This window comes from Vanellus vanellus, assembly GCF_965231255.1.
Source record: "Vanellus vanellus genome assembly, chromosome: 1".
Lineage (NCBI taxonomy): Eukaryota > Metazoa > Chordata > Aves > Charadriiformes > Charadriidae > Vanellus > Vanellus vanellus.
In genome coordinates this window covers 200,639,445-200,667,084 of record NC_138905.1, presented here as the reverse complement: position 1 = coordinate 200,667,084, position 27,640 = coordinate 200,639,445, and the positions used below count along the sequence as shown (strand labels likewise).

Sequence of the window (27,640 nt, the reverse complement as noted above, 5' to 3'; positions counted from 1 at the left end):
TCTCACCTTTTAGCAGTAAGACAATTCTAGCTTACTATGAACAGCTTATGATTAAGTTTAGAAGTTTCTGCAAACTTCTAGAAAATCTTCTGTGTTGATTTTATTTGTGTTTGGGTATAGATCTACCCCTACCAGGGTATTGGGTCAATTCTGCTGAGCGCTTGCATGGAAAACTTGGAATATGTACTCTTGTCCTAAACAGGACAATAGCCAAGCAAGTAAAAGATGTTTTACTTGTTTGTTCAACTAATGTCTTGCAAACTGATGGATTTCCCTCCTTTTTTTTTTTTTTTTTTTTTTTTTTTCTCCCCTCTTTAATGCAGGTGTCACTCTACAGCGTGTGCTTGGGCAGCAGCAGGACAGTAGTCGTCTAGCACAGGATGTTCTAGACGTAATTGTTTCCAAAATCCGATTCTGATTAGAGGCTGGTGTATACCTCCCTGGCAAGAAACTCCTCGCTGGCTCTGTGTGTTTGATGTGGCACATCATGGTAACAGGATATGCTTCAGAGGTGATGATCCCAGTCAGAAAAGCAAGCTAGGATGGCGGGGGTTTGATCGGATGCTATGGTGTGGTAAAAAGGGAAAGAAACACAGACTTGAAAAATACTCAAAATCAAGTATTCAACATCAAACTAGTTGTTATATGAAACTTGAAATTCTGAAAAATACCATGTACTCTTAGGGTAAGTTCTCATGGGGGAAAAAATTGTGACAGGCAGCTAGTGTAGACTTTCACTTGGGTGAAACCTCGGGGAAAAAAATATACACCAACTCTGTACGGTTGGGTAGCTAAAGCACGTCTATTAAGTCCATGGTTAGGTACCTCAGCACAAGTTACTCTAAACTGAAAAAAACACCAAACCCCTCTAATCCTGTTAAGTGTTAGCATTTCTTGGCTGTTTGGCCCACCTTTGTTTCTTTCTCGACATACACATCAAGGAATCGAACCTTTGGGCATAAGCGCTTTTGCTGTTGTTCTATCCAGGGATAAGGTAAGGTACATGAGGTAAAGGAGTCCGTACTGGAAAAAAGCCCACCTTTCACAAAAAAGGGCCAGGAATGGGTGGGCCAAAACGCTAAATGGATGCAACGGCAATGAGCACTTAAGCCAGCAGTGCTCTGGTTCTTAGTAGTGTGGGGACACTTCTCCATCTCTGCTGGAGATGGGTGGAGGAGTGACGGTGAGCACGCCTGTATCTTACCAGCCTTGGTTCTTTCCTGCAGCTGTGCTTGGCACAGCTCTCCAGCGCGGTGTCTCCGTTATCCTTAACAACGATGCCGAAGGCAGCTACGGTGCTTCTGATTTAGCATCAGGTCAGGCAAAGTGAACTGAGAGAGGTGACAGCGAAAGGAAGGTGCTGGCCTTAATGCTGTGGAAATGAGCCTTAGCAATGCACATTATATCAGTTTCAAATAGCGACAGTCTTTTTTTTTCCTTTTAGCTTTCCTTTTGCCTGCTGACTAAGGAAATTGGTGGCTGTCTGAAGGAACTCACTGCAGCTAACATCACCGTTGCTTACCCCCTGGTAGGAGTGTAATGCTTAAACTCTAAGAATAGCTTTTAACGAGTAGGCAGGTGTTCGCATACCTCCGGCAGCCAAGCCAGAAGTGAGCATTACCCCGGGGAAGGTGAGACCTGCTCTGGCCATTAGCTAAGCTTATGCAGTACAGACCACAAGGGCAAAGCTCCTACTTGATCCCGCAGTAGCAGAGTGAAGTCGATGCCGAGCTCTGCTCCAAGAGTAAAGAGGGAAGGCTTTTAACGTTGTTGGCTTTGGGCATGGTAATGATCTGTCAGTGCCGATAGGAACCTCCCGCCTGTGCAGGAGATGTGCAGAAGTGGCTGGAAGAGCAGGGAGGCTGTGACAACTCGTCTGGGTTGCCCTGCGCAGAGCAAGAATCACTACGCTGAAAGGTGTAGGTGTAATACAAATGCCTATTGGCTTAAATGTCTACTTAATTAGTAACAATATTCAGCTAGAAATGCTTTTCCGAGTAATTTGTCGCTTTACACTTGAAGTGTCACATTCCCCGTCACCTTTCCCTGCGCGTTATCTCTGGCACCGCAGCAGCCCCTATAGCTATTGTTTGTTGCTCTGTCATGGTGATCCCTGTGCTGTGGTGGTGCCGGGGCTTGCCAGGCTTCGGAGCGGCTGAGAAGCACCGGGGCAAAAGGGGTGCTTGGGTAGGGTCATGGGCTCAGGCAGATGGATGGTGATAACGTTCCAGCAGTGACAGAAATAGTAACCTTAAAAACCAGACACCATTGCAGAGTGGTGGAGGTATCGCTTACAGTTGGCCCTGAGAATGGGTGGGGAGGGGGGAAATTCGAAAGCCTCATTGCTAGGCTATATCATCCTTCAGGTAAGTTGTACTGGAGCTATGCTATTGATGTCATGTAAAATAGCATTGATACAAGCAGATACAGTCTTTTTTACTTCTTTTGTAAGCAGTATACAAAAATGTCCTGATCCAGAAAATATGCTGATAAATACTGTTAATTTTCTGCACCAACTTGCTGCTTCTTGCTCATCTGCAATCCCTACATAATCCCTACGTAAAATCAAAAACTGCAGATAAAGTTGTAGTTTAAATCCCATTGAGCCATACCAAGAGGAGAAGCACCTTCTTCTTGTCTGGAGCTCGTTAATCTTACTGTACAGGCAGCAATCTGGGCTGTGGCTGCACACTGATGTTGTTTTCACTATATTGTGCCTAAATCGCGCTCTGGCATTAGGAGGTGAGCAACAGTAAAATTCTGTTCTCTTCCTGCATTGGATAAAATGCTCATGCTTTATGCGCTGTGCAGCATAAACTGGAGTGTAAATGTGGAAAACTCTTGTACCTTGGGGCTTTTCTTTTTTCGGTTGAAATAACTTTGTAAGAATGATGCCATGTCAAATTGACCAGTCCCACTGGGAGAGCAGGCTGTGGGAAGATGGGTTTAGTCCATCAAAAGTAATTCTTCCTCTCTTCTTGTCTGAGGAGGAGGAAAAAAAGCTAAAATTCCTTCCTTTTTGCTAGTGGCTCGAGTGGTTGGTTACAGCAGCGAGTGGTTGGTTACAGCAGAAATAATAATTCGATTAGGAAATGACACCCCTTTCAACCTGAAGATGTGCACGTCAGCTTTTTGTCTTTTATACCATAGCAGCAATCTGTTGTGTCCGCAGTAAGCGGGAGCTCCAAATATCAATGTAGTGAGACTCCCGGGAGAAGAGCATGCCAGTTGTATTGACCACAACCGAGTAGTGGGAGGGTACTAACAAACTCCCTATAGCCCCATCCGAAGGGACTCAGTGCTGAAACTGGGGGTGGGGGGCATTTTCGGGGAAACAGCCTCCTCCTTAACTTGTTGCAATCTTGCCCTCGTGAATTTGGAGGGACACGTGCCCCAGCCCTTACAGATGCTGTTCCCCGGGGCACCTCCCTTCAGCCTGCATCCCCTAACCCTCTTATCGAGACAGTGGTGCATTTTGGAGCCAGACGTGCGATACCGGAGGTGTCTGCGTTGGCTGTGATAACGTGGTGCCAGCGCTGATGGCTGCTGTCACTGCTGCCTGCGCCGAGCACCGATAGCAGCAGCCGAGCGTTGCGTATTGACGTGCCTGGTGCCGCTGCAGCGTCACAGCCCGGCCCGTGAGGGGTGTGCCAACTTCCTATCGCTTCATTCACAGTTATTTTTACAGTCCTTTGACTCTTTCTGTGAGCTTTTTTTTTTTTTTTTTTTTTGGTTGGGTCATCTTGTTCTAATTATTTTCCAGGAAATGAGAGCCCATAAAAAAAAGCCTTTCTGTTATGAATACACATGTATTTTAAAATGTAGTTATTAAATATGTTCCCCAAGCAGATATAAAACCCACTCCAGCTTACGCAAGTAATACCACAATTGGAGTAGCAGTTTGGGCTTTTAAATATACGGATGGCATTTAAATAATACTTAGCCTAGGTATAGCTACGCTAGTGTAAAAGACGGCTAATAAGCAGAGCAGGAAGAGAAAGGAACCCCTACTAAGTTAAGCTCGTATATTCTGGTAACTTTCCTCACTTTGGGAATTACATTAGTATGACCTGTCAGTAGGAACAGCACTCTTGCTTACAACAGTTCTCTGTACAAAAACCGTAGTGATGGTGTTTTAATAGCGCTACCCTTCCCACTAACTTCACATGGGGGCAGCAAGGCATTGCTTTATCAGCAGGGAAATACAGTTTTACCTGAGAAGCGACTTTGCCAGGATAAATGTACAAAACACAGTGATTTCTGACTCCAAGGTGATTTGTTTATAAGTTTAAAAAACAAACAAACAAGCAACCAAACAAACCAAACGGTTTTTTAAATAACTAAACCCCTACAGCATGGCTTTCAGATGGGAGTCGATTCCATTATTTTATACTACCAGGAAGAGGAATCTCTGCCGATGAAGTGTTAAGCTGCAATATGTAAGTGTACAAACTGCAATAAAATCTGGCTCTTGCAGTAAGCATGGCCTGGCTTTTACATGCCGAGTGATCTAAACGATAGCACAGTGACAATAAATTCTAGCTTTTCTCTGGGAGAAGGAGGGCTAAGACTTCAGGTTACAAGCTTGAACTTGCAATCCTCATTTACAATGTTGCGAACACAACTGGAGAGCCGAAGTGATTCCTGAATCCAGATTTTTCGAGGTTTCTGATGAGGTTTCAAAATTGTTTAAAAGTAATGACGTAATGGTAGATATGCTAGCTAAATATAACAATATAACACATAAATGCCTGTTTGGCATCCAAGGGGTTGAGCAATGAAAAACAGGTAATCTCACTTGTTCCCAGGTGGTTAAAATCCATTTACTGTTGTCCAGGCTACCAAGAATGGAACCAAATATCCAACAGGGGGAAGAGAAGAAAGCATCTATCCACTGTCTAAAGTTTATCTTCAATGGGCTGAAAGGAAACTGGGAGAGGAGTCGCTGCCAGTTTTGTGTCTCTCTTACCATCGTGGTAATGTGGCGAGTTGCAGAGCATGGGTTGGAAATACGATAGGGGAAAGCAAAACATCCCTAACAGCAAGGGCCGCTTGCACACCCACAGAAGCCCACAGCAGCTCGGAGAGTTCCATCACAGGGCTTTCCTTTCCATAGGTCTAAAGAGGTTCCAACCAAAATAGATGGAGATACAGAATAAGGTGAAATAGATGGGGATACAGAATAAAGTGACAGTTCTGTGTTCCTGATTTATGCTGGAGAATTTGTAAAATGAACCCCCAAGGGGGAGGGAGAGGGACTGTTGTTTCTTACTTATTATTGTTCCAACTTCCTCTAATTTGTCCTTTCTCTTCTTTCCCTCCTGTCCAACCTGTGCCCGCACAGCCAGCCACAACAAATGTGCGTGGTCCCTCACTGTGACCGGTTCAGCAGCTCAGACTCAAGCTGGGTTGTCCTTGGGTTTTCCACCCGTTGAACTGGGACCTGCTTTTGTACTATCTCTCTTTTTGTGCCTTTTCTATTTCTGATGATGTGTTTTTTTGTTTTTTTTTTTTTTTGAAGCGGCAGCAGTTGTATTTGCAAAGGGCTTTAGCACACGAGGCCTTGCAAACCTCAGGGAAGCAAAGCACCATGCTCTGAAGGCACATAAATACTTCTGAAAAATTCCCATCTGTAGAGGGACCGGCTCAAATGCCTTTGTTATAAAAAGGTGACTCTCTCTCGATGCAGTCACTGAATGAATTTACAAGGTGAGAAGACACCAGTCTTACACAGCCAGTGACGATGAGCCCGAGGCAGCTTTGCCTTGCAAGGATGAGCATCCCGCTCCCACCACCGCCTATCGCTCTCGCAGGACCAGCGCAACAGCCGGACGCTGCCACCCTATAAAACCTGTAACGCGCCGTAAACATCCCCATCCCCTCCGCTGCCATTTCAACCGCTCTTATTTCCCCCTTGCTCCGAGTTCACAAGATTTTTGCAGGAAAAAACCCGGAACAGCCCCCTTCCCCCCCCCCCCACCCCAAGACTGCCAAAATAAATCTGGCATTCGCCCTTTCCCGGGCTGCCGCGCTTTTGGCTTGAGAAGGGGGAAAGGCCCCAAATTTGGCTGGGAAAAGGGCGAGGCTACGGGGCAAACGCCCCGGTCCCCGCCGGCGGGAGGGAGGGGGGCGCGGGGCCGCCCCGACGGGGCGGCCCCGCGCCCCCCTCCCTCCCGCCGGCGGGGACCGGGGCGTGGTCGGCGCATGCGCACTCGTCCCCCCATCCGCTGCCTATAAGGGCGGGGCGCAGCGCTGCCCTCACCTCAGCGGCGGTGGCGGGAGCGGCGCCGGACGGGGCGCACGGCGGCGGCGGCGGCGGCTCGGCGCCCGCCGGGCGGGCGGTGGATCGCCCCCCGCCTGCCTCGTCCCATGGGCGCGGCGCGAAGCATGAGGAGGAGGCGGCGGTTCCCGCAGCGCGGCGGTGGCGGCGGCGGCTGCTGCTGCCTGCCCCGGGGGATCGGTCGGCGGTGCCCCGGAGAAGGGGGGCTCTGACCCGCCCGCCCGCCCGCCTCGGCGGAGCCATGCGGGGCGGGCGGTGCTGGCTGCTGCTGGCGGCGCTGGGCTGGCTGCTGGCAGCGGGGGCCGCGGCCAGCGGCGAGTACTGCCACGGTTGGCTGGACGGGCAGGGCGGCTGGCGGGACGGCTTCCAGTGCCCCGAACGCTTCGACGGCGGCGACGCCACCATCTGCTGCGGCAGCTGCGCCCTCCGCTACTGCTGCTCCAGCCCCGAAGCGCGCCTCGACCAGGGCGCCTGCGACAACGACCGGCGGCAGGGAGGCGGCGGCGAGGCGGGCCGAGCCGGCAAGGACGGCCCCGACGGCGCGGCAGGTGAGGCGGCAACGGCATCGGGCACAGCACCGGTGGGGGGGGGGGGGCTCCCCCCGGGGCTCCGTGGTTCCGGGAGAGCCGCCGCGGGTTTTGTGGCAAAGTTTTGGCCCGCTCCTTATCCCTTGTCGCCGGTTCCTTCCACCGACGAGTCGTGGGGGCGAAAGGAACAGAGGTGGGGGCAGCCAAGTCCTTCTGCCGCTGCTTAACGGGGAAAAATACCCACGCCTGGATGCTGCTTTTTCTCTCTCTGTTATTTGAGAGTCCAGCCCTCTCATTTTTAGAAGCGGGTGACACCGCTGTCCGACAGCCTGGGACAAGCTGTGTCCCCTGTGCGGCTCTGCCACTGCTCTGAATCGGCTCCTCAGCCCCCTTTGTGCTCCCAATTAAAAAGGGAACTAAAAAAAACCGCAACACCCCATATAAACAACAACAAAAAAGTAACATGACATTTCAGAATTACTTCTGGCTGATCCCCGCTCTAATTGCGAATGTTCCTCCAGCTCAGATACCTCCACTTAGGACTGGTTTTTACAAGCTTGATTATCAAGGATAAACTCCAGTCTTTCTACTGCTGTTTAAAAAAAGCCTCGGTGGCTTCCCAGCACCCTTGCTGCCATCCCCACGTGCTGAATGCACCAGAAGTAGCCTGAAGTGATGTTATAATTAGCACAGATTTACTCTTGAAAAACTTGTGTGTTAGTGTGCACCTGTTAAGGAGCTACTATAGCACCAAGCACAGAAGTGGAGTTAATTTTTTTGCAAGTCTTTCTTCTAAAAAGTGCAAAAATTATGGGATGTGGTCTTTTGGTTAATAACTTGCTTGGTGTAATCAGCTGTGCAAGGAGGTATTCCTGACTTGAGCGGACAGATAACTCACTTTGCGGTTCAGAGAATAAGACATTTATCTTAACAACTAATACTTACTGCTCAGCGGGTTTGGGAGCCATCACCCGGCCGGCGCTGGTTAACTCACAGGAGGGGCAGGCGCATCCCTTGCCACTGTGCACGGGGCACATATTGTCACCAGCGGCTGCATTAGCCCCAGTCGGGCAGGGGTCCGCAGCCCTGCCTGAGTCTCAGGGCTGCTGGGTTTTGGTGGAAACGATGAAGCCCAGGCGTGTTGTTGGGAGCCTTCACAAGTGCTGAAGTGAGGCACCTTCCCCCTTGTTATTCCTGGATGTATCTGTGCAGATTTCTTACTGAGGCAGAGAAAACTGCTTTTTCCCCGGGAGTGCAGAGCAACTGGAGCCCAGGTCCTCCCAAGGATGGTGTTCACCATCTGCCTCACTGGGCTCCCAACCCCATGGCTGAAGCATCACCTGTACTTTCTGCTCCCATCCCTCGCCCACCCTCATTCCTCCTGTCCTGATGTCCCTTCTTTAGGCCTCACAAGGAGGGATGCTGCCCCTCTGCTGGTAGTGGTGCTTTGGAGCATGGTGCTGTCGCCCCACTGCCCACCCTGTGGTTTCTCCCCAAACCCAGGACTGAAGTGCAGAGCAGCCAGACACTCATCCCTGGGGCTGCAGGGTGGCAGAGCCCCTGCAACTGCTGCCTGCTCACTGCCTGGCTGTCCCCCTGCCCCAAGGGTGAGAGCAGCCAAAGAGGGCTGGAGATGGGGAGGGACGTGATGCAGCACTGGTGTTTCACTACCCCGTGCTCCCAAGCCCTGAGCAGGGATCCTGCCCCCAAAGTATCTCCCTATGGCGCTGTTCAAATCCAGCATTCTCTTGCCTGCTTTTCCTAGTGGGGTGTATCAGAGACAAGATCTGGTGAGATGTAGAGCAGTCGTTGATGTGGACTACACCGCAGTCAGCAGGAGCGAGCCATCCTCACGTGAGGTGTGAGCTGTAGGCTTTCCTCCCTGCTAGTAACTTTAGAGACACTTTTTGGAACTCCAGCCATTGGTTTTAGCAGTCCTTTTCATCCTCCCTGTGCAAAATGCTTGGCTGCACACACAGCTTTTAGTGCTCACCCTGCACTGACCTGCGCTGGAGGGAGGTGGGCTCTGCTTGGGGGGATGGGACCTTCTGCCGGGGTTGCTGAGATTTGTTCTTGTCCCCCAGTGACGACATTTTCCTTGCCGTTGCAGTGCCCATCTACGTGCCATTCCTTATTGTTGGATCTGTCTTTGTCGCCTTCATCATCTTGGGGTCGCTGGTGGCGGCTTGCTGCTGCAGATGCCTGCGGCCCAAGCAAGAGCCCCAGCAGAGCCGAGCCCCTGGGGGCACCCGCCTGATGGAGACTATCCCCATGATCCCAAGTGCCAGCACCTCCCGGGGCTCCTCCTCCCGCCAGTCGAGCACTGCCGCCAGCTCCAGCTCCAGTGCCAACTCAGGGGCCAGAGCCCCCCCGACCAGGTCCCAGACCAACTGCTGTTTGCCAGAAGGGACCATGAATAATGTCTATGTCAACATGCCGACGAACTTCTCGGTGCTCAACTGCCAGCAGGCTACCCAGATCGTGCCGCACCAGGGGCAGTACCTGCACCCCCAGTACGTGGGCTATGCTGTGCAGCACGACTCCATGCCCCTCACCCCGGTGCCCCCCTTCCTTGACGGTTTGCAGAGCGGCTACAGGCAGATCCAGTCTCCCTACCCGCACGCCAACAGCGAACAGAAGATGTACCCAGCTGTGACTGTGTAGCACTGACGCCTTCCTCCCCCTCCCCAGCCGACAGATTTTAATATCTAAACTGAGCAGAGGAGAAATACTTCCTCGGAACGAAGCTCCCAGAACATCACTTGTAAATAATTTTGAAAGGCTCATGCATGTCAGACAGTGTTTATAAACCATTTATTTTCATCGGGGTCCGTTGCCAGAAACTGTAGGATGATATCTCTGAATTAACGTTGCCAGATACGCTCTCATTCCAGTGCATGATTTACAGCGGCGAAGGATTACGCTGAAAATGCATATGCATTTCAGATCACTGTACTTGCGAGATAAATGCCGGAGCCATTAAGTGCCCTTCAGGTATGACATGGTCAGAAGTATTTGCCTAATTAATTCGTAGAAAGAGTTTTGTTACACTATACAAGACCGCAGTACTTAAGAAACCTCTTTTCTCCTCTACCAGCTCCTTAATGACATTTCCCGTTGCTTTACAGACAATCACAACTGAGAGCCGAACAGTGCAATCCCTGTGTGCCGGGTGCTGGTACCAGCCCCCATGGTTTCTTATGCACCCCTGGTCCGGGGTGAAATGCCACGAAAGGCTAAGTCTTGCAAAGACCAATTTTCCTTGTCCCTGGTATTTATGTAGGAATTAGAAGAGAGTTAATCATTCGGCTCTTCCTTCCAGTGCACTTGAACCCCTTCTTGATTTGGTTTTGCCTCAAGATCAGGACCCAGTAGTGGTTTGCACAGACTTTGTTTATCTTTGTGAACTTTTTACTCAAAACAGGGTACGAGGTGCTCGCTCTTCCTGATGCTCAGCAAAGCTTTTTTGCTAACAGCATCTGAGCTGAAACTGCCGTTGCAGAGAAAGGTGGTACTGTGACTCCAAACACGCCTGATTTAACCTCACTTCCCATGAAACAGTAAACCCGTGTGAATACACACGAAGTTGTCAGCCCCAAACCCTGCTTGCCATCGAGTTGACCGTAGGAAAACAGGCTTTGTCCCTCAGCCAGCCTGCACGGAGTCCCCAACCCTCTTCCCTGGGGGGAGGTCATACAAAGCCACCCGAACCTGGGAATGGTGGGGCTGGTGGAGGTTTGAAACCCTTTTCTTCTTCACCCATGGGGCAGAGGAGTTGGAAGGCACAGCTGTATTTAAAAACAAGGTAAAAGGCCCAACCAAAGGATGAAGGTGCTTGCGACTCCCCATGATGCTGCGGGGGTCAGGGAGGAGGCGCGGTGCCCGGGGGGGACACTTTGCACTGGAGCTGCTGGCTCCATCTTGCTTTGCTTCATCTGGGGAAAAATACCTCTCCAGGTTGAAGGGGCAACAGCGTGCTGGGAATAATTAGACCGTGCTAATTGTAATAGAGCATCCCAGATTCAACAACAAACTATTTAAGGCTGGTGGTGTCTCTTAAAAAAACGTAGTCTCTGCATTTCCATCCATTCTTCAGCCAAAACGCCGCAACAGAGGACTGAGGGCACATACCAAAACTGGGCGATTACTGTAACCAGACCAGAGCTGATAAAAGGTTTCTTATTGTCTGATACTGTATCAGTATGTAGCAATAACTGTGATACTACTATTTTTTTTGTACGTCTGTTTTTAAATTCCGCGTGTGTGTGGAAGCCTTGCCAAATCCAATGGTTTACTCGTAAACATGCCCCACACAGGCAGTCTGCAGCAGGCAGAAATGGTCTGACCACTGATACAGGAAAATGAATAGGTACTTTATCCCACATCGGCCATTCCTGGCTGCAATTCCCCATTCAGCGTGTAGGACCTGGACAGAAAGATTGGTTTACAAGACCTAGTTTCCCCCACCTCCACTGGCTGCTGGAGGCATTGGGTAACTGCTCTGCTCTGCCCGCACAGCTCAGTGCTCGGGGGGATCTTTAAAGGCAGTAGGAGCACCAGAGCTGGGTGCTGCCAGGCTTTTGAAGGACCCAACGTGCACTCAGGTCTTGTGGGGCTTTAGGTTTCCACCTGCCCATGTTGCAGCTTAGTCACGCTGACCTCCCAAAGCTGAGTTGGCATCAGGCGCGGGGGCTTGGATGCCTTCAGCTGCTGGTGGCTTCAGCAGGAGCTGGCGGTGCTTGGTCCCAGGGGAGACCTGGCCTGTTACAGACGACAAGCTCATCCATGCATTCAGGATCTTTCCCAACTGTGACCCAAGCCAGCTCTCGCCCCCGCCAGCGCACACTGCCCGCCTTGCACGTGCCCTGGCAAGGACACCGCCTCCAACCTATGAAATTCAGGTGAATCTCTGTATATTGTTTACTTGTTTAATAAAAAAAATAAAATAAAATAAAAAAGGAATAAGTTAAATTTAAGTCTGTAGAAATTAATTTACAACTGAAGGCAGAGAAACCTGAGTTGTAATAAAAGGAAGTTTGTGAGATGTGGTGTTTTTTTTAAATGTCATGTACAATAATGTAAAACCGATGTTTCCATTTGATATAGCTTTTAAATCTGATAGGGCACTTGCTTTAAAGTGTTTCTTACAAATGAAGAAAAAAAGCCCCCTTTGTTTCTTAATAAATACTTTATGGTGTGACTTTGGTTTTGTTTACTTTGTTATATTTTTTTTTTCTTCAGTTAATGCTTTACTTTGTCCATGAGAGCACATCTGACCAGCCCAGTTCTCCGGACCCTGGCAAAAAGCAAAACTAGGATTCTTGGCTGTGTTTCTTAAGAACAACATTAAAACCAACAACTGATGTGGCTGAATGCTGTGCCCTGGTGCAGCCCGTCCGAGGGGGCTTCTTCGGAGGGAAGGGGAGCAGGGAGAGGGCATCAGTGAGCTGGGGACCCCTTATGTCCCAGCAGCTGCAGGGATGGTTGGGGAGCAGGATGGGCATGACTCAGTCTGGGACAAGGCCACGTAGCTTTCCTGGTGTTTGCTCCCTACTGCCGCTGGTGATGCCGGCACTGCTGAAGCTGCACTGCGAGGCCAAGCAGGTGGGTGGCTGGGGGAGTGGAAAGGGCACAGATAGGAAATTGGGCCTTGCCGGAGCTGCGTGTCTATGACTCCAATAAATCGGAAAGAACAGTCTGGAAAAAATGTAGCCCTGGTCAGTCTGTACATATCGTGTCCCAAAATGCTACGTCTTCCTGGCATCCAGGGGAGGTGAAGGAGCTGGGCTGGAAGCAGAAAACCAGCAGGGAAGGAGGGGGTCAGGCACAGCTTAGAGCAGATGTGCTGAGGTGAGGAGCAGGAGAAGCCAATAGTTTGTGTCAAAGCTTTTGCTTGTGTTTTTTAATACGTTGTTAGTCTGTGGTTTGTTTTTTTTTCCCCTTGGCTGAGAGGAGCTCTCGTTTTCCTGCTGCACATAGTGACTATGGATGGCATGGGAAAAGCCAGTGTGGAAACTGTTGCTGATAAACGCTGAACAAGCACAAGTGGTGGTTAGGAAAGATGCACTTACATACTTTTTATAGGCGACAGTGCTAGTTGAGACCAGGGTGTCTATGGTTGCAATTCAGAAGGAATAGTTCCACGTGTAATATGATAATGGGGAAACCCCGGTGCAGTGCTGCTGCATAGTGCTGCCCCACAGCAGCCAGGGATGGGCTGGGACTGGGGACCAGGACAGGCACAGTGGCTCTCAGGTCCTGCCAATGAACGTCCATCAGTTCTGTAGGAGAGCTGTTCTTCCCCTTTTCTATATAATGCAAGCACCTAAAATCTGGGGGTTAAAAAAAATCACAGACACACTTCTAAACCTGTTGCATGGCCCATAAATGCATGTTTAGCCTTATATGTCTGTAAGAAAGGATGGAAACACTCCTGCAGTCACTTCACCCACCCTGCAGCCCTGGCCGAATGCTCCCTGCGGGGCTCTCCACCGCAGGTCGTGCAGCTCCATGTGGGATGACTCACGGCTCAGGAAACCCGCCCAGAGAGGCCGTACGCCTTTCTACTTGCTCCATTTCATCCCATTACTCAGCCCCATCTTTCCAGACTGCCCTAAACAATTCCCCTTCTTTCCTGCTCTTTACACCCCTTAAATTTATGTTGTTGCTCACGTGCAGTTTAAAGTGCACGGTGTACTTTTTCAGTGCTTGTTTCTGAATACATTGGTACCTATTTAAGGCACTGAAGTGTTCAGTCCTGTGCCGTGCTGGAGGTGCCGTGCACGGTAAGCAGCAATGATGGTGGTGGTGGGTGAGCCAGCAAAACGCATTTGGGCTGGGCTGGTGCTGGTGTGCCCATAGCACACACACCACCGACCCAATGCCACCCCTGCGCCCACCCACGCTGGCTCAGAGCAAGACAGGGGTCGGGCCGACCCACTGGGACATGTAGGGGAACAGCACGAAACCATCACTAGTGGCACGACCCCCTCACAACACGCATGTGAAGAACCGCTTTGAAATGTCGTGCCTGTTCGCTGGGCACGGTCAAAGGACAAAGCCCGTTCCTTCCCATCAGCAGGAGGTTTGCATGACCCCCTACAGCTGTTACCAGCCGTTGCCATGATTATTAGGGGAAAGCAGAGCTTGGTGCAATTAGAGGCTGTTGCTTAAATGGGGCCCGTAATGCCCGAGGAGAGCGAGCTGGGGTTTGGGTCCCAGCTCAGCACATTAGCGTCAGCACCTCCCTTTCAAAATACCTAATTGGCTGTTCACTTTGGGTCTTGCCGGAGCTCTTCTTTCCCCTCTAGATTTTCTGCCTTCCCATTCTTTTCCTCCCACTGAAGTTGTTACTAAATATTATTCCCCACATGTATTCCCTTGCATCTTTCCAAGCTGAATCTCATTTTATTGTTTCCTGCTCATATTTCTTGCTTCTCTGTAGGTCCCTTTGTGTTATTTCTCTGTCCTCAGTGGGGTTTGCAACATTTTCTGCCCAGATCACTTGCAAACGATCGAACAAGTCACTTAAGCCTGTGCCCTCCTTTCTCCCCTTCCCCATCTGTAATGAGTGGAGCCAGTTCAGTTGGTCCCTGCCCTCCCTGGGGTCTCAGTGTCCCCTGCCCCATAGCAGAGCTGTCCTCGTGACAGCATTTCTGTGCAACATGAATGGCCAAATAACACTGGTCACATGCTGAAACAGCCTCCTGTGCTTCAGCAGTGGGGAGATGCCCCCCACGTTGGCCCCTGGGGCACAAAATACCAGTGTGGGCTTCACCCATGGGAAGCCATCATGTGAACCCGCACCCCAACGTGGCTGCTTTGCACCAGCCAAACACTGTCAGTGTTGGCCCATCTGCGCAAGCCCTGGAGATGTGGTTGGCCTGGGTGACATCTTGCCTCAGCACCCCGGGGTGCACCAGTGCTCCCACCTCCTGGGCTGGATCTGTCTCTGGACCCCACGGGGAGGCACTACAGCCCGGCACAGGGCTGGCTTCTCTCCCCGCGGCAGGGATACCCCTTCCCATCCTGCCGCTTACTGGTCTTGAAATTTGCCCACAGGAATGCTGTCATATTATGGAATCATAGAATCACTGAGGTTGAAAGGGACATTTAAGATCATCAAATCCAACCATTAACCTACCCTGATAAAACCACTTCTAAACCATGTCCCCAAGTACCACATCTACCCTTTTTTTAAACACCTCCAGAGATGGAGAATCCACCACCTCCCTGGGCAGCCTGTTCCAGTGTTTAATAACCCTTTCAGTGAAAAACTTTTTCCTAATATGCAGTCTAAACCTCATCTGACATAACTTGAACCCATTTCCTCTCGTCCTATCACTCGTCACCAGGGAGAAGAGGTCAGCGCCCACCTCTGACCCCAGACTTTTTTCACCTGGCTCATGACCCAGCACTTCTCACCTCCCCCAGCTCCTCCAGGCGGACTTATTCACAGTGTTTTTCTCTGGGCCTCGTGTCTTCTCCAGCTCTTGCTTGCCCCCCAGCCAGCCCCGTGCCTCACGTGGAGCTGGGCATCGCGCTGCGGCATCTGCTGGGCCGGACCTCTTGTGGTGATAGCTGTGCTGGATGGGGGCATCTGGGGTGGCTGATTAACAAGTGGAGGCACAGCTTCATCATGAGACTATGTGCCCATTTAGCAAAGGTGACGCCTTCCTGGTTTTCCAAATACGGAGAGCGAGGCGGCAAACACATCACTAGGCACGGCTGAAAAGTTGATAGATGTGTCAGAGTCCGAGTATCCGCTTACTCCCTGATGGTCATTAGAAGAGGGGAGAGAAACCTCTCTGGAGTGTAACGTGAACCTCAGCTCTCGGATTGCAAGTGCCTCCAGTATTGGACTGGCCTCTGGCTTTAGGAAAAGAAGGCTAATTTACTTTTTCTTAATATTTATCAATTTTGGTGGTTGCTCCCGATGAGATGAAACCATGCAGGTGGGTACATGCAGCTCGCCAAGGACAAACATCGTTTCCTCACCTTAAACTGAATCTTATCTATCATCACAGGCTCTTTTCACCCACTCAGTAGGCTTACAATAGCAAAACTAGAATTCAAATATTCAAGCAAGAGTAGAAATAACATCCTTTCTCCTAAATGTGATAGTCCTTTGATTTCAGGTAAACAATCCCTTTCTCATGGTTATCAGTCCTTCAGAACATCTCCAGTAAAATCAAGGCAAACAATGATATATCAAACTGAAAAACATTGTTTAATTCAAAAGATGAGTCACTTTTTCCATCAAGCCTTCCTGGTGTTTAACGCTGAAGCAGCTGAGGGCACAGCCCAAACTGGTTTGGCTTTGTAGGTTAACTTGAAAACAAAACCAAAGAAGTAGGAAGGCACCATCAATCAAGTAGGAAGGATCCCATCAATGCCAGTTAAGCCGGGGCAAGACAACATCATGTCAGACAGCAGTAACCATGCAATAGTTTGGGTGGGAAGGGACCTTTAAAGGTCAGCTAGTCCAACCCCCCTGCAATGAGCAGGGACATCTTCAACTAGATCAGGTTGCTCAGAGCCCCGTCCAACCTGACCTGGAATGTTTCCAGGAATAGGGCATCTACCACCGCTCTGGGCAACCTGTACCAGTGTTTCACCACCCTCAGTGTAAAAACTTTCTTCCATCTAGTCTGGGTCTACCCTCCTTTAGTTTAAAACCATTACCCCTCGTCCTATCGCTACAGGCCCTGCTAAAATACAGCAATAAAATAAAATTACTTATCCAACTCCCTTCCAAGATAGCGAGCAACTCCCTTCAATCAGGTTTGGAAAGCACTTTGAAAGCTGTCGGGGACAGGCCGGCAGAGCTTTGGATGCCACTGGGCACAGAGCCGAGCTTAGCCGGGCCACAAACTTTGCCCAGAGCTTGCTGGCACCGTGGCCACTCGCACCAGGGCAAGCCCGACCCCTTACAGGACATGGCTCCTCCCAGCCGAGGAGACCAGCATGTTGTGCAGCCTCTGCTATGATTCATTACCTGAATGGTAAATATTGGCTTACGCAGCTGCTATTTCCCTCAGTATTTGCTTTTGAGAGAAAGAATCCTATTGACTCCACACACAGACAGTCTGCGCAGGACTGTAAATGTCTCATTATGGGGGAAAAAGTGATTCGCAGTTTACATCGCCGCGAACCAAAAGCAACTGCTGCAGACCTGCTGTGCAGGCAGAATCCGGTCTCCGTTTAAAAGCTAAACTGCCACCGTCACTATGCCTGGGTAAATCCGTACAGTCGTTATACAGGGTTTAATTAACATGTACGATATAGGTACGCAGTTCAAGCTCTGACACCGGGCACATCCAAACAAACTGGCACTAGGCCCACATCACCTTTCGTTCCAGACCGAAGCCTGTTCTAGCGCGCTTGCAGGCACCTCCTTCCACAACATGGAGAACGGAAGCGGGGAGTGGGACCAACACAGCTACAAAATGAGTGCATTATACAAACCCAACCCACAGTCCCTTTCTTCCAGTATTCTTTCTCCTGAGGGACCAGGAGGTGCTCCTGCTGCCTGTACTGGTTACCAGCAAGTACCACCAGCTCCACGGTGTCCATCAAGACCAACAAACCAGTCTTGTTTATTTTACTGTGACAACTGTGTCGGTCCTTTGGTGATCCGGCTGTAGGTCAGTACCAGTCAAGCCGTCAGACACAAGGTGGTGTGAGCGCTGAGGCTCCTGGACACTTCATTGTAGGATTTAAGTGCCAAAACGCCTTGAAAGCTCGGAGCTTCATCACTCAAGGGCCTGCTTCATGTGACCCAGCAAGCTCAGCATCCCCACCACTCCAATAACATGACACCCTCAGGGGCAGCACCTGACAACATAGGGAATGCAGAGTTGAACCAGGACCACCTCTTCCACCATCACACCACTGTTCATCAGATCAGTCATCTGCCCTAGAGCCGCCTCAGCGTTGGCAGCCAAGAACCATCACCGGCTTTCGGTGACGTTTCAAGCCTTGTGTCTCCGCAGCCCCGTATTTCTGCTGAGGCAGAAGCAGGAGGAAACATGCTCCTTTCAAGTTTCTGAGGACCTGCGGCACCCCAAAGGCTGGGGGAGCTCGAAGGGGCTCAGGGCTGTGCTGGAGGGAGGGCCGGTGGTAGGTGGCTGGGTGCTGCCACAGCAGCGCTCACAGAAAGGGATCACATTTCTGAAACCTTCTTGCTTAACATTCCTCAACCAGACCTTTCTCAGTTACCCTTTTATTTTTTAATGTTCCCATTTCAGACTCGAGCATTAATCTACGGGTTTAGGGACTTTGATTCTCCTTTGGTCTGGTATGAGGCACCGAAGACTGCGGCAAAGGACTTAACAGCTGCTCCGGCACATATTTGGCCCTGAGACCTGAGCACTAGACGCTCTCACAGCCTTGCCTGTCAGACTATCAGGAGGAAAGTCTCTGAGGTGATTAGTCAACTAATATATCTATTAAGGGGTTTAAGCAGCAATCCATTATATTTAACAATTCTGAGAATCGTTTCCCTTTTAGTGCGCTGTACGAGAGATGACAGTGCAGGGAGCAGTCGGCTAAGCATCGCATTCTCCCACCGCCAACTCAATAAAGCTTATTCAAGTTTATCATCAATTTTCCTTCGGCGTAATTGATTGCCCAGATGTGTGAGAAGCTTTAACGCACAGCGAAGTTCCCGCTGCCCCACGCTCGCGGGCCGGGCTGCTGCTGCGGAGCCCCAGGGAAGGCGCAGGCGTTCACCGCAGCACAACAGGGATACACGAGGAGTTCGCCGCTGGCTTTTTATTTCTCTGCAAAGGAAAAGCAGGTACTAGGTCTGGCTTCTGGGATAAAAGTGTTTTGAGACGTGCTCAAGCAATGCCTCGTAAAGGGAAGAGGGGAAATTTGGCTTACACCTCTTTTTTGTTTCCCAATTTAAAAAAATCCAGAAGTAATTTGTTGTTTTAAAAAAGCCTCTCTATGCTCTTAAAAGGGGTTCTGTCGGCAATCTATAAGGAAGAAAAAAAACCCATTCATCAGGTTATAGCACCCTAAGGAGGAAAAGCTTTAACCAGACTATATATAAATATGCATCTTGTTCCTGATAAAATCTGTTTAATTCCAGTATTTAATAATATTTGGACAAAAAGATCTCTTTGTTAAAGCTCATACACTTTTTTACTTCCTATAGGGATCTTATAATGCGTGTTCCCCATGGTCACCAAAAATCGAGTAAGGCCAATCTTTCCCGCAAATTTAACTTCAGCCGTGACTTGAGTATCCCTCCCAGCCTCGCGCATGCATGATGGTTCTGTTCAGGGATGACACCGCTGCCTGGAGGTGGCTGTGCCCTGAGGTCCCAATGCCCAGGCCCATCTGGCCGAGCTGCAGAGGGTCTCCGCTGTGCCACCCCGCAGCTTTGCAGCAGGTCCAGCGTGAGGGACGAGGTGGGTCACAGCTTACTATGAAAAAAAAAAAAATAAATTAAATAGAAGGAACATACTGAGGCAGAGAGGATCACAGCACATGTCCCCCTGAGCACATGGATGCAGAGCTATGGGGGACACTGAGGAGCAGTCCCTGAGGAGAAGGACCTGGGGGTGCTGATTGACGAGAAGCTCAACATGAGCCAGCAATGTGCGATCATAGCCCAGAAGGCCAACCATATCCTGGGCTGCATCAGAAGTGTGGCCAGCAGGTCAAAGGAGGTGATTCTGCCCCTCTACTCCACTCTGGTGAGACCCCACCTGGAGTACTGCATCCAGCTCTGGAGTCCCCAACATAAGAAGGACATGGACCTGCTGGAGCATGTCCAGAGGAGAGCCACGAGGATGATCCAAGGGCTAGAGCATCTCTCCTATGAGGAGAGGCTGAAAGAGTTGGGGCTGTTCAGCCTGGAGAAGAGAAGGCTCTGGGGTGATCTTATTGCGGCCTTCCAGTACCTAAAGGGGGCCTACAGGAGAGCTGGGGAAGGACTTTTTACTTGGGCATGTAGCAATAGGATGAGGGGGAATGACTTTAAACTGGAAGAGGACAGGTTCAGATTAAACATTAGGAAGAAGTTTTTTCACTTTGAAGGTGGTTAAGGCACTGGAAGAGGTTGCCCAGAGAGGTTGTTGAGGCCCCATCCCTGGAGGTGTTCAAGGCCAGGCTGGGCATGGCCTTGGGCAACCTGGTCTAATGGGAGGTGTCCCTGTCTATGGCAGGGGGGTTGGAACTCGATGATCTTCAAGGTCCCTTCCAACCTAAACCATTCTATGATTCTATGACACGAGAGCCTTTGTGTGGTGCTTCATGCTGTCGGTCTTGCTTGAGGCAAGTGAGCTTGAGAGGCACCTCTCCAGGCAAGGCAACACAAGAGCTTGGCGGCATCAGCTGAGCACCATCAGCGGAGAGCGGACGTGATGTTCCTGATCAGGCAGAAGTGGGAGAGAGCCTGCCCCTATGTTCAGGATGGTTTGAAGAAAGTACTCTCTCACGGTCTTGTACCACCTCACACCTCAATGCCTCATCAGACCGCTCTCTCCCCGCAAACACAAGAGCCCACAGGCCCAGTGTTAAAAAAGCCTCTTGCAAATTTAGCTGCAAGAAGGGAGCAAAGGAAATTTTAGGGCTTCCTTTTTCCCTGCTGCGTCTACGTGACTTAGCTGGGAGAAACGATTTCCAAGGTTTATTTTGGTGAAGCCTTGGTGAGATCAAAGGTATCATTTGCAGGAGAATATCTGTCCATCTAGTTTGTACAAAAAATGGTTTTCTCCCTGGAGACACTATTCAAATATCAGGTACCTGCTGTAAGCTCACCAGTACTATTCTTATTTTGCCACATTAGTCTTGTGTTTGGGGCCTGATTTCAGACCCACTAAAGGAACCCGAGCCTTGTCCTCGGCACTGACAGAAGCAGGTCCTTAAAACACACCCAGAAGGTCATGAAAAAAATTAACAATAGTCCACTCACCAGCTTTGCAGGCTAAATCTCAAAATGCATTTAACATTGAACTCTTGCTGCCAAACTGGCTGGGGGAGGATAAAACAAACAAGCCTCGGTCCGTTGGGTTGCTTTAATAAAAGGTTTATTGGAAATAGTTTTGTGCAGACATACAACAGTCAACAATGCTGTTCAAAGCTACAAACTTGCTAAGTTTTCCGAACCTTCTAAAAATACAAGTAAATGACCTTCATTTGTATTCAGTCTGGGAGGGAAACAAACTCCACTGTAATGCGATGCTGTATTTAAACTACCAGAGGACATTAATAGGACGTGAAAATGGTAACACTTCTAGAGGAAAAAACCCACACACCACCGCTGCTCTGCTGGGAGCCAATTAAACATCCCCCCACAGCATTACTCCTCTCTGCATATCCAGATTAAAACCTCCCCATCTGAAACAATATTTAAGCAATTCGAGTACAGATATGACAGACAAGCGGGCACATGACTTGGCTCGCTGATGAAAAAGATGCTGTTAAAGATCCTGTCACTCAAACTGCTGAATATTTGACCTCCCAGCGCAAATGGGCTGCACTTCGGGGGCAGAAGGAGGGACAGGGGGAGGTTTTCAAGTTGGACGACTCTTCCAACACACATGTGCCCACACAGTCCCAGAGAGCTTGGCTGCTTCACTGCCTTATATTAGCTGGAGCCCTTTTTTTTTTTTTTAAAGACTAAAAAAAATAAAAAAGAGTCGAGAAACAACTTTGAACAACTTTCCAGTCTAAGAGCTCGTGACGGTAAGAACAGCAAGTGGCTGCATTCCTTTCCTGAATCAAAGTATCAACCAGAAGGGCAAAGGAGAGCATATGCACTGTCTGTTAAATTCCATGTTTTCTAAGAAACCCTGCAGATGTTTTGAAATTGATTAATTTATGCCAAGACGACATCTGGAACATCTTCGCAGGGAAGCCACCCAGTGAGGTGGTCAGAATTTAAAACAATCACGTCTTTCTGTTAATGTTGGCTTTTTCCCTTGGCTTCATCACTCCATAATTACAAGGGTGCTGACCTCCCAGCTATGCGCAGTGACAGTTTGGCAATATATTAGTCTTTTCTTCATCGTTAAGACTTCTGCATGACTGCCTAGAGCTGGGCTTCCCCACACAGAATTTGCCATTTACCCACTTCTATTTCTCTTTAGTAGCTACGAAGATGCCGAGGGACAACAATCCCCTCGTGGCAGATTCCAGGAGGACTCATCTCACCTTCTTCATACATAAAGGAAGGCTTTGGAGAAACACCAGCACTCAGGTATTTTATCTTCTGTGCACACGACAAATGAGCAAGCCACGAATCCCAGTGAAACAACCCCTCAGCTTCACACTCTGTCACAGAAAGACCCAGGTCCCCAGATTAACAAGCCCCTTCCACCAGCCTGAGGGACAGGAACCTGCCCAGGAGCAACACCCAAGGAGAAGTCCCATTAATTCTCTGTGAAAGACATTCCCTGTCAGGACTGAAATCATTTCAGTGCTCAATTCCTGTGGGTCCACGAGGCAAACAGCAGCCAGTGAACAATTTAGCCATCTGTCATAACCCAGAAAATAACCTGCTAGAGCCGAGGGACACCAAATGGGGGGGGGGGGGGGGGGGGCTTCTGGCAGAGACACATTCCCTTTGTCCAAGCCCAGGACTCAGCTTGGTGCCAGAGAAAGCTCAGCTTCAGGAGATAACAGAGCTTTTGCAAGCTCACAACGCAGCTCTCTTCCTCCCTTCCCGCAGCCACAAAAAGGAACTGGAGAAGTAAGCTTTATCACAGCTCTTTAGGGAAGACCAAGGAATCCCTCACCTCCCCTGTCTCTAACAGCAGCACTGGTCTCGGCCAAGCTATTTTGTTTCTGAGCCCCTTCACCCCTCCAGACAGCCCATCCAAGAGCATGTTCCCGCCCAGGCTGCAGGTCACCGAGAAGCGACCACCTTTGGGATTCACTTGTGTGGCTAAGCAGCACAGGGCGCTTTCTGGTTTTCATTTGCGAAGAAACACCCCAAGCCTCTGTTAATCTTGCTGCTAGGTATGAAAAGGTATCGAAAGAGTTATTCTCTGCACCCATGTGGAATTCTTTTGTTGTCATCATTGTACTGACCTGTCCTGTGGTCTTCTCCAGACACACAGCCCTGGTCACAAGTGCTGAAGGGTAGTGGAGGCTCTCTTGGGTGTCTGGGGGATAATGAAGCTTTCAGGTAAGAGGATCTGAGCTCTCTCCCACCTGGAGCTACTCAGTTCTGAGAAGTCAGTGTAAACAATAACATAAGACTAGTGAAAATAAAATGGGAACACGGCTGTGTTAACTATGTAATCAAACCAAGGAGACTTCCCCCAATGCCACACAGGAGGAGAAAGCTCTAAGAAAAATAACACGTATGGTTTCAGCAAATAAAGCACGGAGCCTTTCATGTATGGTACAGAAAATGGGTAAAAACATGCTTTGCTCTATTCTAACCAGAACTGCTTACAGTCATCCCAGAAGCTCAGCACCAGGAAGAATAAGCTCTAGAAACCATCCATCTGAAAGCTCAGGTCATGTCAAAGGCCTGACCTCATCAGCACTAACAGGTCATATCTAAAGAAGCAGGGGCTGCACTCCTGGAGCAGCTTGTTTTACCCCTGCTGCTGCTGAGAGTGTCCCATGGGCCACTGTCTACGACGCAAAGATAACCGTGCCACCATGCTCCAAAACCCAGGGGCAGCTCCTTTGGGGCTGCCTCTCTCTGCCTGGCTGGAGAGTCACCCCTCAGAGTGGGATCTGGGACACAGCTCCTGCACAGAGGGTTTCTGAGGAACAGTGACGTGGCTGCAAATAAGCAACATGCTAAAGAGAAGTGTCACTACCTGTTCACTTGCTCTCCAAGCGACACAGTTGCTCACCTAGGGCCTGACCGGTGGGATGGGAATGGGCTGTGTACAAGTCCAATCACCAGATTCATAACCCGCTGAGTCTTCATCTCTTGTATACCTCTTTACCCTGTCCACAGTGACAACTACAAGTTATGGCAGGGGACAATACTTGGATTTGAACTCAAAACTCCCCCCATTTGATAGGCATTCTGGCTGTGCCTCTAACAGCTGCTTATGGGAGAGGCCCAGGGCTGTGCCCAGGGAACCCTGAAGGTACAAGGTAGGGAGAAGGGTCTGGATCCGCTTGGTGCTCAGCATCCTTGAGGAGGTGTGGAGCTGCAGCATAGACAGACTCTGGAAGAGACAAGTAAAAGGGTCCCTCCTGATAGGACAGAAGGAGCCCAACTGTCTGCAGGCTGCGGAACATGCATGGTCAGTGCCACGTTTTAGAAGCAAACTGCTACCCAGATGCATCAGGTACAGCACAGCCACAGCCAAATTCTCCTCCAACCCATCAGGTATTTCATATCATCACCGTTTATTGCGAGACTTGACAAGACACAAAGAGCTCTCCCTGCAAGTTTAAGGCATCGATAATGTGTGATGATCCAAAACTAAGGTAAAATATCCTCAGTGCCTTAAAACTAGGGAGAGATCTGACAAATCCAAAGTGCTTCTCGGGGGTGAACACCCACTCAAGGGCTGCTCTGCTTCAAACTTCAGCTGTGAGGCATAACAGCGAAAGTACAGTCCTCAGAGTATTTAAAAATGAAATTAAGTCATTATTTATAAAACCGGAGAATGTAAATAGGGCATCACTAGTCGGCACTGATGACTGGAGGCAATGCAAAACTGTAGCTTTGGTGAGTTAGCCCTAAAGGGCAAAATAAGCCTGCAGGACAGGGACAGCGTAAGCACCACGCACCTCTCAAGCTCTTGGGGTTGTCCACAGAGGGCCAAGTTGCACCCAGTGTGGCCACGGACTATGTCTTAGTCCTTGCATTTCACTTATTCTGGTCCACCTGAACTTTCTCTTATTTATGAGCACTGACTGTCCCCCAGCAAACACACTCCAGTAGATGCTGTAAAAATAATGTAATCTCGGTAAGAGGAGACGTCCCTGCAGCATCTGCTATTAGCTGCTGGCTGAGGCAGGGGAAGAGACTGCGCGTTTTTGGCGTGCACGAAGAGGCGTGTGGTCTAGTGAAGTGCAGATTAGGGAGGCTTGACTGTTATCTTAATTTACAGCCCATATAGTTCATGTTAACTCCACACACATTTTTAGATACATTAGCAGCTTAGTTTGACTCAAATACTTTTATTGGTTATTCGCCATTTCTCCTTGACAAGTTATTACCGCCTTCCCAGGCTGGCTCCCTACAGCAAGACCTGAAGCCCTGTCAAGGAAAAGAAAATGTCAACAGACTTCTCAGCAGTGCTCAGCTCAGGCTCCCGCTCACGAGCTTTAATTTGCTACTAGGCAATTGTTAAAGGAACAGCAGCTTCTATGCAAGGAGCGATTCTGGCGTAACAAAAAGCATCCAGGTTTAATTCAGGAAGATCACCACTTCCTTCTGAATATTCAAAGTGCCCACCACCACCACTGTGGTCACTGCCCAAGGAAACCTTTTCTGATCAGCCCCAAGTAGTTAAGTCTGGACAGTCAAGCAGAAATCCCCCATTCCTTCTGCTCCGATACCCTGTCTAGTTGATAACACTTTCACCTAGCGCTTTCAAAGCTCGCTGTTACTGCTACATGCGTTTGCGTTAATGAACAAGGAATTCTGTTGACGCAGAGCAGCTGTCATTCTCCTTTTGCTAACGCACCACCGGAACACACCTCATCATTGTTCACCCAGACAAGCAACTGCAACAGTCAGGCTACAGCATATTACAATACATTAATTCCTGTAATGACTCCAAAGAACAAGAAGAATGCCAGGTCTTGACCTGGGTGGGCTCTACAGGATTAACTCAGCTAGAGATTAAGGCCTTACAGTGATGATAAAGTCTGACCCGCCAACCCTAGTGTCACATACTGTATAGCCCTGTGACAAACCCCATGTGTAATTCCCATTGAGCTGACATCCAACACACGCACCTCAATCTCAGCCACTATTCACTCTACGGAGGTTTTGTGTTTGTGACACACACTGACCTCAATTTACAGAGAGGTCAAAATGATACAGCCCATAGTCTGCACTAATAAAATAAATCACATTAGATGGCAGCTGCTCCTCCCCAGCACCTCTCATTATGTTCTGTAAAACTTTGTTGCACCAAGTTAAGAAGAGAAAAGACTCCAGGATCCTCTCCGTTCTCTGCTCAACTGCACTTACTTGCCTCGCTTCATTATTCAGAGGATTTTTTTTTCGGTATCCTCATGAAAAGCCTCCAAATTGTTTACATACCAATGTTTAGTGTGTGGCTTAGAGTACAAAGACTAAGCTGATCTCGCTTTGTCTGGGTGGGAAGTTAATTTTCCTTGTGTTGTTACAAAAGGAAGAAACAGTTAGCAGTTTTGAGGACAGGCTTACACCACACATTTCCTAAATAGATTTTGTTTCTAAACAAAAGAAAGTGTTTAACAGGTTAGATCAGCATTAAGGTTTAAAAGCCCCAGCGACCAGGTTTAGCCTCCCCTTATTTATTCTCTCCACTAGTATTCGCACCTTTAAATAAAATTCATCTCCCAGAAAATATATACACCCACACTTGGCCCCTTGACATTCCTGCCTATGGCAAAATTATTTGCACGTTTCCCTTATTGCATAATTGTCTCATTAGCACTGCAGAAAGAAGGTGATGACTTTTCCCTCTGTGCCATCAGCCCAATCCAAGAGCAATCCTGCCTGGTGCTACAGGAGCAAAGTTGCTTTTTAACATGGTAGGGGACTCCGAGCCTCCAAGGCGGCACTGGGAATTGAACTGCCACACTTGAGTGCTGGCATTTACTCACAACCCTTAAGGAAGATTAAGACAGTGGGCCAAGCTGGCGTTTTCCTTTTCCTTGCTAAACATAAATATTCATACTAAAATTGCTTTCGGATATATTTAAAATAAAGAAAATGTTCTGGATGATGGTCAATAGGGCAAAAACCAGTGCCAACTTTTAAAATGCACAGATATAGTATATACATTAACCATGAAACCTGGTTAAAACATAGTGGTATTTACTTTATGCTATTCAGAAACGTGGCTTGGCGACTAAAATTAATAGAACTTGTCTGGAGGACAGCATAAGCTTTCTAAGAGCTCTTTCAGCTTTAACTTATGCCCCATTTTTTTCTTTCTTTTTTTTTTTTTTCCCTCCAAAATTCCAATCTATGCAGCAGCACGCCTGTCCTACTGGCACAGCGAGGCCGTGGAGCCAGCATTCCTTCCAGGCCTCACGGATTCAAGTGTGTCAGGAAGCCTGGTGATGGATCAGATCTAGAAGAGGGGGTGGTTTGGCTGAACAAACAAACAGCAGGTCTCCTCTTCACAATGACCAGCTCTGTGTGTGTACGTGTGTGTGCACGCATGTGTGTAAACCCTTCCTAACTCTCCTTTGTAAGCCTATCCTATGTGGTCATGGGGATGCTTCTGTAGGTTACAGTATCAGCCCCCTTTGCAGATGCACATCTTCTTTCTCAACATCTGACAAGCTTGTACCTTTTAAATTCTCACCGTTTTCCTCTATTGTTAAAGTGGGAATGGGATCATGGAGGGGAATGCCAGGCTACATTTGAAGTGTACGTCCAAATACAACCTGCAGAGTTACTGGGAGGCACCTCCTTGAGTTCATCTTTGTGCACAATGCCATGCACTCAAGACACCTGCCCTGCTGAGTTCTCCGACTTCCACATCCTGACTTTGTGAGTCAGCTATTAACTGGGTTTTAGAAAGCTAAGATAAAGCCCCAATAAATCCTGTAAGAGGGCAAGAAATATTCTAAGTAATTCATTGCTATCTTGTGTTATCCTAAGAAGGCAAATAAGCATTTTTAGCTACAGACTGTGTTGCAATCAGAAGTTTTATGCCAAATGGACTGT

General features: G+C 49.1%; 1 protein-coding gene across 3 annotated transcripts; it reads left to right on the top strand.

The window, feature by feature from the left end:
- Positions 1–6,455: 6,455 nt before the first annotated feature.
- SHISA2 (shisa family member 2) lies at positions 6,456–12,062 on the top strand. 3 transcript variants are annotated; one of them, XR_014270506.1, is made up of 3 exons: positions 6,456–6,828; positions 8,918–9,801; positions 12,049–12,062. XR_014270506.1 is itself a non-coding variant. In XM_082498379.1 (2 exons), the coding sequence occupies exons 1-2, from the start codon at positions 6,522–6,524 to the stop codon at positions 9,469–9,471; spliced, it is 861 nt and encodes a 286-aa protein (XP_082354505.1). In that variant the 5' UTR covers positions 6,456–6,521; the 3' UTR covers positions 9,472–12,001. The 3 variants fall into 3 exon arrangements, 1 of the variants encoding a protein (XP_082354505.1); XR_014270507.1 differs by lacking the exon at positions 12,049–12,062 and adding an exon at positions 10,232–12,001; XM_082498379.1 differs by lacking the exon at positions 12,049–12,062 and having other exon boundaries at positions 8,918–12,001.
- The last annotated feature ends 15,578 nt before the right edge of the window (positions 12,063–27,640 follow it).

What these genes read in the sequence shown, in the direction of transcription:
- SHISA2 (XM_082498379.1), top strand. Translation starts at nt 6,522, where the DNA reads ATGCGGGGCGGGCGGTGCTGGCTGCTGCTGGCGGCGCTGGGCTGGCTG. An exon ending in CGGCCCCGACGGCGCGGCAG is followed by an intron (nt 6,829 to 8,917) that starts GTGAGGCGGCAA and finishes TTGCCGTTGCAG; the next exon opens with TGCCCATCTACGTGCCATTC.